This window comes from Girardinichthys multiradiatus, chromosome 6 (genome assembly GCF_021462225.1).
Source record: "Girardinichthys multiradiatus isolate DD_20200921_A chromosome 6, DD_fGirMul_XY1, whole genome shotgun sequence".
NCBI lineage: Eukaryota > Metazoa > Chordata > Actinopteri > Cyprinodontiformes > Goodeidae > Girardinichthys > Girardinichthys multiradiatus.
In genome coordinates, this window is record NC_061799.1 from 1750459 (window position 1) to 1766618 (window position 16160).

General features: G+C 39.9%; 1 protein-coding gene across 1 annotated transcript; it reads left to right on the top strand.

The window, feature by feature from the left end:
- Positions 1 to 4511: 4511 nt before the first annotated feature.
- Positions 4512 to 12857, top strand: cahz (carbonic anhydrase). The gene is made up of 7 exons (XM_047367154.1): positions 4512 to 4664; positions 5703 to 5900; positions 6963 to 7081; positions 8050 to 8142; positions 8292 to 8354; positions 8469 to 8624; positions 12288 to 12857. Exons 1-7 carry the CDS (start codon positions 4631 to 4633, stop codon positions 12405 to 12407), a joined length of 783 nt encoding a protein of 260 aa, XP_047223110.1. The 5' UTR covers positions 4512 to 4630; the 3' UTR covers positions 12408 to 12857.
- Positions 12858 to 16160: the final 3303 nt, after the last annotated feature.

Consider the following 16160-nt stretch of genomic DNA (forward strand, 5'->3'; position numbering starts at 1 on the left):
CACTGTCCCCGTCTGCCACACAATGTTGAAGAGGCGTGTCAACCATGACAGCCCGACAACATCCAAAGACTTCATGTACTCAGGGCGGATCTCATCCAACCCCGAAGCCCTGCCACCGCGGAGCTTTTTAACCACCTCGGTGACTTCAGCCTGGGTGATGAAAGAGTCCAACCCCGAGTCCCCAGCCTCTGTTTCCACCAGGGAATGCGTGATGGCAGGATTGAGGAGATCCTCGAAGTACTCCTTCCACCGCCCGATAATGTCCCCAGACGAGGTCAGCAGCTCCCCACCCCCACTGTAAACAGTGTTGGCGAAGCACTGCTTTCCCCTCCTGAGGCACCGGACGGTTTGCCAGAATCACTTCGGGGCCAACTGGTAGTCCTTCTCCATGGCCTCACCGAACTCCTCCCAGGTCCGAGTTTTTGCCCTCTGCCACCGCCCGGGCCACGGTACGCTTGGACCCATGGTACCTGTCAGCCAACTCAGGAGTCCCACAAGCCAACCACAGCCAATAGGACTCCTTCTTCAGCTTGACAGCGTCCCTTACTGTCGGTGTCCACCACCTGGTTCGGAGATTGCTGCTGCGACAGGCACCGCAGACCTTACGGCCACAGCTACGGGCGGCAGCATCGACAAAGATCGATTGATAACGTAATCTAAAAATAACATTTGAGCAAGCTCCTTAACAGAATCAGTAAGTTCATCATCATCTTGAAGCTGCATTTTCAGTTCTTTTATGTGACAATTGTAGCATCTTTGCATCGAAAATCTGCTGTCCTCTGCACACAAGCTAAAGCTGTCACATTTTCACTTTAGTTTTTAAGACACGTTCTTTAAGATAAGATGGAGTGTAGTCATTAAGACTTTTGCATAAATATGTAAATATTTCACATCAAAGATTATTTTTAAATTCTATTCTAGATTTAACTGGAAGCCAAAACAGAGAAGGTTTGTTAAATTGGGTAATTAAATGTTTGGATTATCCTAATGTTTTAACTAATAATAATGTTTAATATATGTTTTAGGTAGCAAAAGTGGTCTGTTTAAGATAAATAGCAAAGAAATTAATAGACACAATTCAGACGTCAGTGTCAATTGGGCCACTTTCCTTGTTAGGCCACAAGGTGGCAGCAATTATTAGTTGTAACAGATTTGTTGACCTAACGAAGCTTAAAAATAGAGCCCTCACAATGTCTTTAACTGGCACATAACGTAGAATGTTCTTTGATACTGCAGATATGTTCATAGGATGTAAACGTTGATGTGAAAAAAAACACCTTGAATTGCAACCAGTAAGCTATATCTAAGTGTGAGTAAATGCATTGGGAATGTATTGCAAAATGTTGCGTGAGGGCATCTCCTCCTCCCTCAATGGTTGAACACAAGAGCCCAGTCTCCCCCAGAAGCACCATTTCAAAATGATTTGCTGGATGACACAAATAAAAACATGTCTGAATATAGTGGACTGCAGAGTATTTAACATTTAAAGAAAATTACTTGTGGTGATATGAGACATTCTGACAAGGCGAGACGACAGGGCTGCAAACAGCTGGACATTGAGACATGTGTCGCCATGTCTGCATGTTATAATGCAGTGCTCTGACTGGCTGATGTATGTTAAGAAAATGACATTCTATACAGAGAACTAACAAAGTCACCCTAATCACTGACCCAAAGCTCTGTATTATAGCATTCATTCCTGCAACATGCAACTGAATGTGTTTATTTTCTAAGGGCCAGCAAGCAGGGACTCTGCTGTAGAAGGTGCAAGTGAGAATGTAGGAGACTGAGAGAAGTGAAAAACGTTTGAATAGAGAACGCGTGAAAAAGCCATTTTCTGTAAATTCTAGACATACTGAACATTTTTCCCCAACAAAATGGCATGCTTCTGGATGCTAGACCACAAAACAAACAGCTGATCCACCGACAGAAAACTCACTTTACAACAGCAGCCTAAATCACTGCTAATAGCTGCTTGGCTCCGTCATGTTATTGTTGTCAGCTTCAGATTATTAATTTTAACCGGGCCAGTTCAGGATGCTACTGTGTTTGGTCCTAAGACTGAGTCTGAAGTAGTTCATATCACTGGGTGAATTTGGCTGAGTAACACTAGAACTGTTTGGAATAAATGCTCCAATGACTCTGAGAACACAGTCTGGATATCAGACATGTCAATGTTATCTCTTTAAAAGTTAACACTTTCAGCTGGGGATCAAACTTTGTCTTTGCCAGGACACCATGGTATAAGAAGCTTTTAGGAGTTTACATTTCCTGGGTGTAAAATGTACTGAAGAATATTATTTAGGGAAAACACTTAAAGTTAATATTTTAAATGAAAAAAACCTGAGTAAGAAGAATGAAAGGAACACATCTGACCTTTGTTTTGGTAAGTTATTATAATTATTTGATTTATTTTATTCTTTTTCCACATTATATTTGTTTTCGAATATGTCATTGAAATCTCAACATCTCTGCAGTTTTAGTTTTATATTATACAGTCTATTATTCTTTGTTGGTTCTCCACTTTCTGCTCTGCTTCAAGGACACACTGCCCTATATGAGACTTTAAGCACAAATCAATACCTTTAATTCATTTGATCATATTCACAACAAGTGTAATCTTGAGGCTCTCATAAAGACACAAATGGGTCCTATTTACCAATATGTAGGACTGGACAGTGCATGAATGAAAAAGCTGCTCAAAGCCAAATAAAACATTGTCAGACCTTTACTTTAAGATTGTAGGAAATTCTCTCTCATTGAAAGAAGATTAAAAAGTAACTAAAGATGTTTTGAAATGTACACATTTCTTCTTTATATAGCTATTATATCTGATTAGGCTTTTAATTATGTTTTTGTTAATCTGCTTTAACAGACGTTCTCTCTGTTTCGTATAAATAATGGACGTCCCAGATAACTGGATAAAACAAAGCCACCCTGGTTGTGAGGGTTGTGTTATAGAAGCAACAGTAGAAAACTGTTCCTCCTCCTTTTTCAGTCCCAGCCGCGCTTGACTTAAGAGAAAACTTTGTAAAGATCGCATGACTGAAGAGCTGATCTACTTTGAGAACAATCACCAGCCGTCTGTGCGCAGTTTTCTTTATAGTCTATTTGAAGGATATGTGAGCATCCTCTCAGCAAAGCAGCAACTTGTGTGGGTGTCTGTTAAGACACCAGTCAGCTGCTCAGCGCATCCTTCGATCTGACCATCAGAATCCATGGGCTGGGTTCCGGTAAAGGATCACTAAAGGAGTTCTGTGGCCGCGACTTGTCCGAAGCGTCTCACCCCAGACGGCCATCTCATCATCAGTGCTTCCTCTGATGGAACAGAAGAACCTGAAGACCACAGAGTGCATCTGCACTTTTAAGCCTCTTTGGTGCATCAGTTAGCGCAGCCATCACAGTTAACAGCGTCATTCTGCTCCAAGAACCCGGAACATATTGTAGTGTGTGACCGCTCCAATACAGCGGTCATCCGGAACATGTAGGGGCAGATGGTGAGGAGCTTCAGCTCCGGGAAGAAGGGGGTGTCGTGGTTGTGAGCTGCACTCTGTCGCCTCATGGCGAGTAGATCTACTGGGCAGGTGAAGACTTTGGGTTCTACTGCTTCAGGGCCGTCACAGGCAAACTGGACGTGACTGGTATCGCTCACCACCCTCACCAGAACCTGATCGCCACTTACAGCGAGGACGGCCTGCTGAAACTCTGGACACCTTGAAGCATCCTCGGGGGAGGAACCTGGACAATCTCAGTCTTCCTATTTTGTTTGGTTTATTTTTGTCGTTTTTCGGCTCTGGTCAGTCCTTCCCAGGTTCAAATGAACTTCAAACGTCTAGACGTACAGCAGAACTGTCACACTCAGAATTATAGGAATGTCATTAAAAACAATGTACAGTTTACAAACGTCAGTCTGTGTGGAATTATTTTATATAATGTGTTTCATTTAGTAAATTGAATTAATGAAAAATAATAATTTTTATAATGTTATTTATTGAATATTATTGAAATCGAATCATTCTGTCTCAGTGATTCTACTGAATTGACTTTTGTAGTGTCTTGAGACGATGTGTTGCGAATTGATGCAATGTAAATAAACTGATTTGAATTGAATATGGCTGTATATATATATATATATATATATATATAATAAACCTCTGTTCAGGGTGTACCCTGCCTCTCGCCCATAGACTGCTGGAGATAGGCACCAGCTCCCCCGCAACCCACTATGGAATAAGTGGTAGAAAATTACTGACTGACAGATATAATAAACCTTTCAACGATCAATCAATCTATGGCGACCTACCACAGAGCACTAGAGCATGCACATCCACACATGGACCAAGAAGCACATCAACTGTTTAGGACGATTCGAATCCCTTCCAAAACTGCAATCAGTGCTGAGATGATAGATGTGTTTGGGTGTGGTGCAGGTTATCTCTGCTCTTTGCATGCTCGAAAAACAAATAGGCTTACGCATCTCTGACGCCGTTAAGCCAAGCCCCTCACAGTTGCACTCACAGATCCTTTATAAGGCGCCTAGGCGGTCATCCGTGACTGTTCGCCTTAGCACCCTCTGCTTTGGATTGATCTTTCCTCTTTGGTGCCAGGTCAGCGTTCAGCAGGAGCAGCCATGTCTCATGGATGGGGATACGGAGCGAGCAACGGTAAGGACCCTGCGTCCTCCGACTCTTACGGATCTTGGACTCTCATTGATGGATGTAACAGACCACCCTGAGGTTAGCTTATGGCATTATCTGCAGTCAAATACAGTTATTAACTAATCCTTCAGCGCCAACCATGGCTTATACCTACACAACTGATCGGCTGCTCAGGGTTTACCAATGACTTGGACATTATTTAAAGTTCCAGAATAATGATGAAGATGATGAGGATGATGGCTTATGTGGCTGCATTAGAATGTTTGCTGGATCCAAAATGAAGAGAATTTAAAGGGATCAACTAAACCAGTTGTTCTTCATTTCAGGCAGTCGGTTTCTTGGCAGTTACATTTTCTGAATGCATCGATTTTTTCAGTTCAGAGGGACGTCCAAAGTATTTGTCTGTCTACATTTATATGTACAGGAACTTAATCAATAAGGTTCAATTTGTTGGTGGAGCTATGCCAGCAATAACAACTTTAACTATTCTGTAAACATCTTCCACAAGGTTTAGGAGTGTGTTCATAATTAGATGAGAAAACCAGAACTGTCATCTCTGCTCTAATTCATCCCAAGGTGTTCAAGAATTTGAGGTCAGAACTCTGTGGAGGTCAGTTAAGTTTTCCACACCAAACGTTATACACCTGCATCACACCAGAATTTATTGGTTGTGGTCGTGTGACCCAATATTTGTGGCAATATAGTGTAGCTTTCAGCAAACACAATATAATTCCTACTGGTTGCTAGAATTTAAATTTTGTTTTGTTCACATTAACATTTGTTTTTAAGCTGACTTGTACTCATTACTTTCAATGTTTTCAAAAGTTCAAAGTAGCACAATAGTACATGTAAATACTGTTGGTATTCCTTATGAATGCTTGCACTTTATGTTTATTTCTGTGGGACCAATGACACTTTTCATAAAAATATAGCAGAATACCAAACTGCACTGGTCACAGTAAACACTTCAAGACAGTGGAAGCTACTTTTCACATGTGTTTTTATATAAAAGAGCTAAATACTTCTTCACTTTAACATTTGTAGGACCTGACAGGTGGGCAGAAGATTATCCAATTGCTAATGGGCCCAGACAGTCTCCCATCAACATTGTTAGCAAGGAGGCCCAATATGATCCATCTCTGAAGCGCCTGAAGCTCCAGTATGATCCCTCCAACGCCAAGGGCATTCTAAACAACGGACACTCCTTCCAGGTGGACTTTGTGGACGACACAGACAGCTCCAGTAAGCAATTCTAATCTCTCAGTATGAGGCAAAAGAACCACAAACACACAGTTCCTGATAAATCAAACAATTCTCATTCTGAAAATTGTTTTATTTTAGCTCCACAGTCCCAAAAAGTATTACAATTTTAATGTAATGACATAATGGCCCTATTTTGATACATTCATACATTTGCTTATTATATTGTATTATTAGTATAACAGACATTCCATTTAGGGAAAGCACTAAAACCTGGTTTCTGACTTTTTATTTTAAATACTTGTGAGAGATATGATACCTGTGAATTTTGTCCCTGGGGCTTGTTTTCTCCACCCTTCCTGTGCACACACAGATAAGCATGTCTGATGATGTAAACGCTTAGTTATCTCGTAACAGTCCTGGTTTTTTAATCTGAAGGTCAACATGCATGTTCAGCCCTTCACCATGACACTTTTATTTAACTCTAATCCAGTAGCTGGTACAGATAAGCAGATATTTATACACTGCACAATCTATCATTAAAGTCTTACATAAAATTGTAATATTTAAAAGTTCAGAAAACTTTTCTACTAAATCATTTTGTAAAATATTGTGTTAAATGAAATAATCAGCATGACAAACCGAGGAAAAGAAATATAGAGAGATTATATCGGCCAAGTTTAAAACAAAGATCTCTTCTAACAATATGCCGAAGTTGTGTTTTCTCTTAACAATTCTTTTGAGTTTTTTTTTTATATTGGTGGAAGAAGAGTCAACGACTCTATGCAATCAGCTAGGTTTTTTACCAACTGACATTTTAAACTGAGCTTAACTGCAACTTGAGTTAAGTTGAATTTATATAGTCCAATTTCATTGTCATGTCAAGACAGTGTAATTTGTCATCCTTTTTCTTTTAACTATTTCCCTTACAAGCTGATTGACAGTATCTTACAAAAGTAGAAACCAACAGAAACATGTTAGCATGTATCTTTTAGTTTTATTAAAATGGCTTTTACCGACTGATGACAGTAGACAAGAAAAGGTTTTTGTATGGTTGTTTTTTTCTGACAGTATCTTCATGAATCTTTGGTTTGTGTTTATCAGCACTGACTGGAGGTCCGATTTCTGGAACATACCGATTAAGGCAGTTTCATTTCCACTGGGGAGCCAGTGATGAAAGAGGATCTGAGCACACTGTCAATGGTGTCAGGTTCCCTTGTGAGGTATGAATTTAATGGACCTTCCGATTTATTTCAAAATGGTTGAAAGCATGCGTAGACTTGCAGAAATCCCGAACTCTTCACATTAAACACAAGGCAAGAATTTGTGCCCTTAGTTTAAAGGTAGAGGTAAAACAAAAAATATTTTGCCTTTTCCCAAGTGATACTAAAGAGATCTGTGGCATGGGTGCAGTTTCTAATAGATTAAGTCAGAATTTCTTTCATTTCCCTGAGAAACACACATTTATAGTAAACTGAGGATTGAAAGAATCTTTTAACTCCGCCTCTGAAATTGTACTTTTAAGTAACATGAACATATACACTACCGGTCAAATGTATTAGACACACATTCTCATTTAATGGTTCTCTTTATGTTCATGATTATTTCAATTGTATGTAGATTCTCACTGAAGGCATCAAAATAGTGAATGAACACATACATACAACAATTGTAAAAGAAGTTTAAATATGTTTTATATTTTAGATCACATAATCACAGCCTTTTGCTGTAATAACTGAAATATTAACCTTTGGTCGTCTCTCAATGAACGTCTGGGAAGTTCTTTCAAGACTCTTTGGAAATTCAGGTGACCACCTCATGAAGCTCATGGAGAGAATGTCAGGAGAGCAAAGCAGTGATCAGAGCAAAGGGTAGCTATTTTATTTGAATCTTAATTCTAAAAATAATTAGTTATTTCACACTTTTTTTTAACTATTTAACTCCATGTGTTCATTCATAGTTTTGTTGCCTTTGGTTAGAATCTACAATATAGGTAGTCATGAAAATAAAGAGACCCAATAAGTTAGAAAGTGTATCTAAAACGTTTGACCAGTAGTGTACATGTATAAATAATGCACAATTGCTTCTTAAAGTAACTGTATAAGTTAAACTATTACTTGCACACACAGTTTAGTTGAAATTTAAAGCTTCCTGGTACCACCAAAAACAGCATACACCATTTTCTCTTTAGCTCCACCTGGTGCACTGGAATACTAAATATCCCAGCTTTGGGGAGGCTGCTGACAAGCCTGATGGACTGGCTGTGACTGGGATCTTTCTCAAGGTAAGTAATTAGTGCTCCATTCACAAGCAGATCAGCCTGTCTCTGTACTGCAGGTTAGAGCAAAAGGTCTATTGGAGAAAATATTTATCAATAATGCTGCATTTGAACAAACTTACAAGTGCTACATTAAATGTGATATTTTCATTCAGATTGGTGCAGCCAACCCCCGGCTTCAGAAAGTTCTGGATGCTTTGGACTCTATTAAGACAAAGGTACAAACAAAAATATCATACCAGGTGAAACTTAACTTGCTTTGTTCAAATGTGCCGTTACTGATAGGTCCCTTCTGCTTTACATGACCATCTTTTCTGTGTGAAAACATATAGGGAAAGCAGACAACCTTCTCTAACTTTGATGCAAAAACTCTTCTTCCGTTTTCTCTGGATTATTGGACTTATGATGGCTCTTTGACAACCCCACCCCTGTTGGAGAGTGTCACCTGGATTGTTCTCAGGGAGCCAATAAGTGTCAGCCCTGCACAGGTGGGTACCTTGTTCCACACACAAACACTTGAAGGACAGAAAAACTAAATGAACTAGTTAAGAAATACATCAACAGTCTTCATTGGAGCTGAAGTTGAAAGAATTTTACTGATTTTAATTTTTTTTCTTTACATTAAAGAATATTGAATGCTCCAGTCACACTAATACTTGGTGAACTATGAGTGTTTGCCTAGAAAGACTTGTTATGCAGGTCTAAACCTGAAACATTAAGCTCATTTTATAATAATAATGGCTCTGTGTCTACCTGTAACGCCTTCCTGGAGGGGGGGATCGTCCAAGCTGCTGCTGCCAACTTAATGCTCACCATCTACCGATGATACACTTGGCCCTGTCTCTCAGTGTTTAACCCTGTCTTTCTCCTAGACATAGCTACTGACTGAACCTTTACTGTGACTAACTGTATGTGGTCTCTTTCAGACTCTAAACTTGAAAACTGGCTCAGAGTTTATCTGTTTTTAACTTCCTAGATGAAGCCACTTAAGGACCTACATCCACTTACATTCTACTTTTCCTTCCCATAGAAAGTATTATTGCATCAGTGCTTCTGTATTCTTTTTCTGTCTCTGCTCTGTTCTCTCAAACCCCCAGTCGGTTGTGGCAGATGGTGACACTGAGCCTGGTTCTGGTTCTGCTAGAGATTTCTTCCTGTTAAAAGGGAGTTTTTCCTCTCCACTGTCACAGAACATGGGCATATTATCACAATTTACAAAAACCTCCTTCAGAGTGAAGCCAATCAATATGCAGTTATATGTTATGTTCTCTGACAAGACCAGGTTTTCCTGAGGCAGCGCGTGGTTTAGAGGTAGAGAGTGCGCACCACATACAGGTCCTTCTCAAAATATTAGCATATTGTGATAAAGTTAATTATTTTCCATAAAGTAATGATGAAAATTTAACATTCATATATTTTAGATTCATTGCACACTAACTGAAATATGTCAGGTCTTTTATTGTCTTAATACGGATGATTTTGGCATACAGCTCATGAAAACCCAAAATTCCTATCTCACAAAATTAGCATATTTCATCCGACCAATAAAAGAAAAGTGTTTTTAATACAAAAAACGTCAACCTTCAAATAATCATGTACAGTTATGCACTCAATACTTGGTCGGGAATCCTTTGGCAGAAATGACTGCTTCAATGCGGCGTGGCATGGAGGCAATCACCCTGTGGCACTGCTGAGGTCTTATGGAGGCCCAGGATGCTTCGATAGCGGCCTTTAGCTCATCCAGAGTGTTGGTTCTTGAGTCTCTCAACGTTCTCTTCACAATACCCCACAGATTCTCTATGGGGTTCAGGTCAGGAGAGTTGGCAGGCCAATTGAGCACAGTGATACCATGGTCAGTAAACCATTTACCAGTGGTTTTGGCACTGTGAGCAGGTGCCAGGTCGTGCTGAAAAATGAAATTTTCATCTCCATAAAGCTTTTCAGCAGATGGAAGCATGAAGTGCTCCAAAATCTCCTGATAGCTAGCTGCATTGACCCTGCCCTTGATAAAACACAGTGGACCAACAGCAGCAGCTGACACGGCACCCCAGACCATCACTGACTGTGGGTACTTGACACTGGACTTCTGGCATTTTGGCATTTCCTTCTCCCCAGTCTTCCTCCAGACTCTGGCACCTTGATTTCCGAATGACATGCAGAATTTGCTTTCATCCGAAAAAAGTACTTTGGACCACTGAGCAACAGTCCAGTGCTGCTTCTCTGTAGCCCAGGTCAGGCGCTTCTGCCGCTGTTTCTGGTTCAAAAGTGGCTTGACCTGGGGAATGTGGCACCTGTAGCCCATTTCCTGCACACGCCTGTGCACGGTGGCTCTGGATGTTTCTACTCCAGACTCAGTCCACTGCTTCCGCAGGTCCCCCAAGGTCTGGAATCGGCCCTTCTCCACAATCTTCCTCAGGGTCCGGTCACCTCTTCTCGTTGTGCAGCGTTTTCTGCCACACGTTTTCCTTCCCACAGACTTCCCACTGAGGTGCCTTGATACAGCACTCTGGGAACAGCCTATTCATTCAGAAATTTCTTTCTGTGTCTTACCCTCTTGCTTGAGGGTGTCAATAGTGGCCTTCTGGACAGCAGTCAGGTCGGCAGTCTTACCCATGATTGGGGTTTTGAGTGATGAACCAGGCTGGGAGTTTTAAAGGCCTCAGGAATCTTTTGCAGGTGTTTAGAGTTAACTTGTTGATTCAGATGATCAGGTTCATAGCTCGTTTAGAGACCCTTTTAATGATATGCTAATTTTGTGAGATAGGAATTTTGGGTTTTCATGAGCTGTATGCCAAAATCATCCGTATTAAGACAATAAAAGACCTGAAATATTTCAGTTAAACAGCGGCAGAAGCGCCTGACCTGGGCTACAGAGAAGCAGCACCGGACTGTTGCTCAGTGGTCCAAAGTACTTTTTTTGGATGAAAGCAAATTTCTGCATGTCATTCGGAAATCAAGGTGCCAGAGTCTGGAGGAAGACTGGGGAGAAGGAAATGCCAAAATGCCAGAAGTCCCGTGTCAAGTACCCACAGTCAGTGATGGTCTGCTGCTGGTGTTGGTCCACTGTGTTTTATCAAGGGCAGGGTCAATGCAGCTAGCTATCAGGAGATTTTGGAGCACTTCATGCTTCCATCTGCTGAAAACTTTATGGAGATGAAGATTTCATTTTTCAGCACGACCTGGCACCTGCTCACAGTGCCAAAACCACTGGTAAATGGTTTACTGACCATGGTATCACTGTGCTCAATTGGCCTGCCAACTCTCCTGACCTGAACCCCATAGAGAATCTGTGGGATATTGTGAAGAGAACGTTGAGACTCAAGACCCCACACTCTGGATGAGCTAAAGGCCGCTATCGAAGCATCCTGGGCCTCCATAAGACCTCAGCAGAGCCACAGGCTGATTGCCTCCATGCCACGCCACATTGAAGCGGTCATTTCTGCAAAAGGATTCACACTTTTCTTTTATTGGTTGGATGAAACATGCTAATTTTGTGAGATAGGAATTTTGGGTTTTCATGAGCTGTATGCCAAAATCATCCGTATTAAGACAATAAAAGACCTGAAATATTTCAGTTAGTGTGCAATGAATCTAATATATATCAATGTTAAATTTTCATCATTACTTTATGGAAAATAATTAACTTTATCACAATATGCTAATATTTTGAGAAGGACCTGTATGTCAGTGGAAAGTTTCTCACAGATCCTGATGGAGCTGCTCCAAAATAAGGTAAAATATTATATTCATCTCCAGCCTTGCTGACAAAATCACTGCTCGTTCTAATGTGTACAGATAAATCCTCAATACAACTATACAGTCTATTGAATTATTTAGATCGACCATATGATGAGTAATATGTGGGTTGTGACAGTTGCAGACAGGCCTAATATTAATTAGAAATTTGTTATGTATTACAAGGAAGACTATGTAGCTATTTGAAGATATGAGTACTGGATACAGTGAAGCTCCTAACTTTCTCTGCAGTTGCCCATTAGCACTTGTATTGCACAGTTGGGTCATGCTGTTTGGGTGATAATGGTTGATGTTGGGGATGATTTTGATGCTGCTATTGCGACATATTGTGCAGAAGGAACATCATAAACATTTTTGTGTGTCTTTTTCTTGTGCATCTTTTCTTTCACTGTTAGATGGCCAAGTTTCGAAGCCTCCTGTTCAATGGAGAAGGAGAAGCTGCTTGCTGCATGGTGGACAACTTCCGTCCTCCACAGCTCCTCAAGGGCCGTAAAGTCCGTGCCTCCTTTAAATAAATTTTAATTATCCTCCTAGGTATTCTTATGCAATAACTTTCAATGTTGTGTCATTATTTAAACTACTATTACACAAAGTCAGCTTTTTAAAATTCTTGCTTGTTGCCTTGTTGCCAGCTACTTCAAATTTTAACCTTAACTGCTTAATTTTATCTCTCAAATGTTTGCATCTTCTTTTTCTGAGTAGTCTATTAATTATGAAAACATGCCTTTCTGATCTGATCTCTGAAATGTTATCAAACTAAAGAAATTGATTATTTAAAATGATATAATCTTTGTAATTATAGCCTCTTTAAACTAAGATTTACTAAAGTCTAAAAAGATGTGACAAATTGTTTTACTGAATATTTTTGTGTCATTTACCTGAAAATCATATCCTGCCTGTCTGCGACCTATGCTTTTTTCTCAGGTTTTCCTGCTAATAAAATCCTTTATCAGTTTTCTGAGACATTTTCTGAGCTCCTGTGTTGTCTTTGGTGGTGTTCCACTCATTAACTTGTCAAACAAATATTTTTATTGATGACTTCTTCTGTGAGTTAGAGACTTCATTTTCACATCAAAGAAAACATTAAAACTATGACAGAGCTTAGATCCAAAATTTTTATTATTGTCATACAATGTATTAAATTGTTTGATTACCAAAAACAGTTATAAGGCAACCAAATATCCATCCAAAAATATATGAAGATGGTCTTTTAAATTTATAATTCTAATATTTATTGGACCATAAGAGCACTATCATTATCAATGCATTAATGTAGGCATAATGGTGCCTACAGAAAAACAGAAGCCCAATCGTTACTGAGCTGGATGCATCATACCATCATCTGCAGACTTGAACGTGTCAGGAAAAGTCTCCAGATCTTACTGAAGTTATAACACATGATTGTGTAGGTGCTAATAATATTGTGACCTTGTTTGTGCCAGCCTTATTCACGTTTTGAACATGGGCCAGGGTTAGCACATGTCTGGACAGCACATACCTTGTGCATATTTGAAGCATGTATTTGATACATTTTATTTGTGCTTGATTTACATTTTGTCAAGCTCATAAGTAGTGCAAGATTTTCAAACAGGTATTGCTCAACATAACATTTATGCAGACAGGTCGATCATCAGAAACCCTCTATTAGACTTTTATAATAGGAAATATTGTTCACTCACAATGTGAATGGAACCTTGTAAATAGAATAGAAACATAAATTATTGGCCCACAGTGGGGAAATTCCAGTGTATCAGTAGCAAAGTGAAAGATTGCAGATTCACACACAAGTAAAAAGTTTAAAAAACAAAAAAGAATAATAGAGTGTACAGTAAGGGAAAGATTTACAATAACGGAAAAACATAAACTCAGATTGAAATAATTTACACACTGTAACAACCAGGATTAATTTAAGTTGATTTTAATTACTTAGGTACTGTATAAGGTAACATTTGGTAAGTGTAACCCAGAACATAAGCTAACTTGATTTTAAATTAGCTGTTTAACAATATAACAACTAAATCAAACAAAAATAATAAAAGATTACACTAATTTACTGGGAATCAATAGCCTTAGCTAAAGTGAACACCTAATTACTTGTATGTTGCGCTGACCCCACCCACTGATGGGTGGGTACAATCTGTTATCATCCTGCAGCCTCAGGCCCTGTATTCAGAGAGACAGCTGTTATCAGACAAGGAGAAGACCACCGTTTCACTCTTAAACACACTCACTCCCATATCAACACAGACATTCAAATCATTTGGAAATTAGAATTTTTACACTAGCTTAACTTGTCTAACACATTAGATCTAAGAGCTTGTCTTTCCTCGAGATTTACTTTCCCCTTCTTGTTTTATTATTAACTTTAGTCCACAACAATTGAGAGGAGGCGGGCTATACACTATACAATACAAGTGTACATAAAAAAAAAAATTTAAATCCTAAAATCTTTTGGAGGTTTTCTTCTTTACAGATAATGTCTGACACCAATATTGATTACAATAAATTAAATCTAATCCATCAGTGGGTCTACATTCTTTACATTTCCTTTAACCTTTTGTTCAACTAATGAAAGTAAGAAAGTCACAAACAAACATAAAATGACTATTATTCATTAAAATATATCTATAAAGATAGAAACCAATCCAAACAATATTTTTAAACAACATTTTTTTGGGGTGAGTACCATTCATGCACAGAATGATATTTGGTACACGCAAAGAAACCTTCACAAAAACATCTTACTGGGCTGTCTGACAGCATATGGTACTGGCTGATTCATATACAGGTCCTTCTCAAAATATTAGCATATTGTGATAAAGTTCATTATATTCCATAATGTCATGATGAAAATTTAACATTCATATATTTTAGATTCATTGCACACTAACTGAAATATTTCAGGTCTTTTATTGTCTTAATACGGATGATTTTGGCATACAGCTCATGAAAACCCAAAATTCCTATCTCACAAAATTAGCATATTTCATCCGACCAATAAAAGAAAAGTGTTTTTAATACAAAAAACGTCAACCTTCAAATAATCATGTACAGTTATGCACTCAATACTTGGTCGGGAATCCTTTGGCAGAAATGACTGCTTCAATGCGGCATGGCATGGAGGCAATCAGCCTGTGGCACTGCTGAGGTCTTATGGAGGCCCAGGATGCTTCGATAGCGGCCTTTAGCTCATCCAGAGTGTTGGGTCTTGAGTCTCTCAACGTTCTCTTCACAATATCCCACAGATTCTCTATGGGGTTCAGGTCAGGAGAGTTGGCAGGCCAATTGAGCACAGTGATACCATGGTCAGTAAACCATTTACCAGTGGTTTTGGCACCGTGAGCAGGTGCCAGGTCGTGCTGAAAAATGAAATCTTCATCTCCATAAAGCTTTTCAGCAGATGGAAGCATGAAGTGCTCCAAAATCTCCTGATAGCTAGCTGCATTGACCCTGCCCTTGATAAAACACAGTGGACCAACACCAGGAGCTGACACGGCACCCCAGACCATCACTGACTGTGGGTACTTGACACTGGACTTCTGGCATTTTGGCATTTCCTTCTCCCCAGTCTTCCTCCAGACTCTGGCACCTTGATTTCCGAATGACATGCAGAATTTGCTTTCATCCGAAAAAAGTACTTTGGACCACTGAGCAACAGTCCAGTGCTGCTTCTCTGTAGCCCAGGTCAGGCGCTTCTGCCGCTGTTTCTGGTTCAAAAGTGGCTTGACCTGGGGAATGCGGCACCTGTAGCCCATTTCCTGCACACGCCTGTGCACGGTGGCTCTGGATGTTTCTACTCCACTCAGTCCACTGCTTCCGCAGGTCCCCCAAGGTCTGGAATCGGCCCTTCTCCACAATTGTCCTCAGGGTCCGGTCACCTCTTCTCGTTGTGCAGCGTTTTCTGCCACACTTTTTCCTTCCCACAGACTTCCCACTGAGGTGCCTTGATACAGCACTCTGGGAACAGCCTATTCGTTCAGAAATTTCTTTCTGTGTCTTACCCTCTTGCTTGAGGGTGTCAATAGTGGCCTTCTGGACAGCAGTCAGGTCGGCAGTCTTACGGCAGTGATGAACCAGGCTGGGAGTTTTAAAGGCCTCAGGAATCTTTTGCAGGTGTTTAGAGTTAACTCGTTGATTCGGATGATTAGGTTCATAGCTCATTTAGAGACCCTTTTAATGATATGCTAATTTTGTGAGATAGGAATTTTGGGTTTTCATGAGCTGTATGCCAAAATCATCCGTATTAAGACAATAAAAGACCTGAAATA

What these genes read in the sequence shown, in the direction of transcription:
- cahz (XM_047367154.1), top strand. Translation starts at nt 4,631, where the DNA reads ATGTCTCATGGATGGGGATACGGAGCGAGCAACG. An exon ending in GGACGACACAGACAGCTCCA is followed by an intron (nt 5,901 to 6,962) that starts GTAAGCAATTCT and finishes TGTGTTTATCAG; the next exon opens with CACTGACTGGAGGTCCGATT. An exon ending in GTGTCAGGTTCCCTTGTGAG is followed by an intron (nt 7,082 to 8,049) that starts GTATGAATTTAA and finishes TTTTCTCTTTAG; the next exon opens with CTCCACCTGGTGCACTGGAA.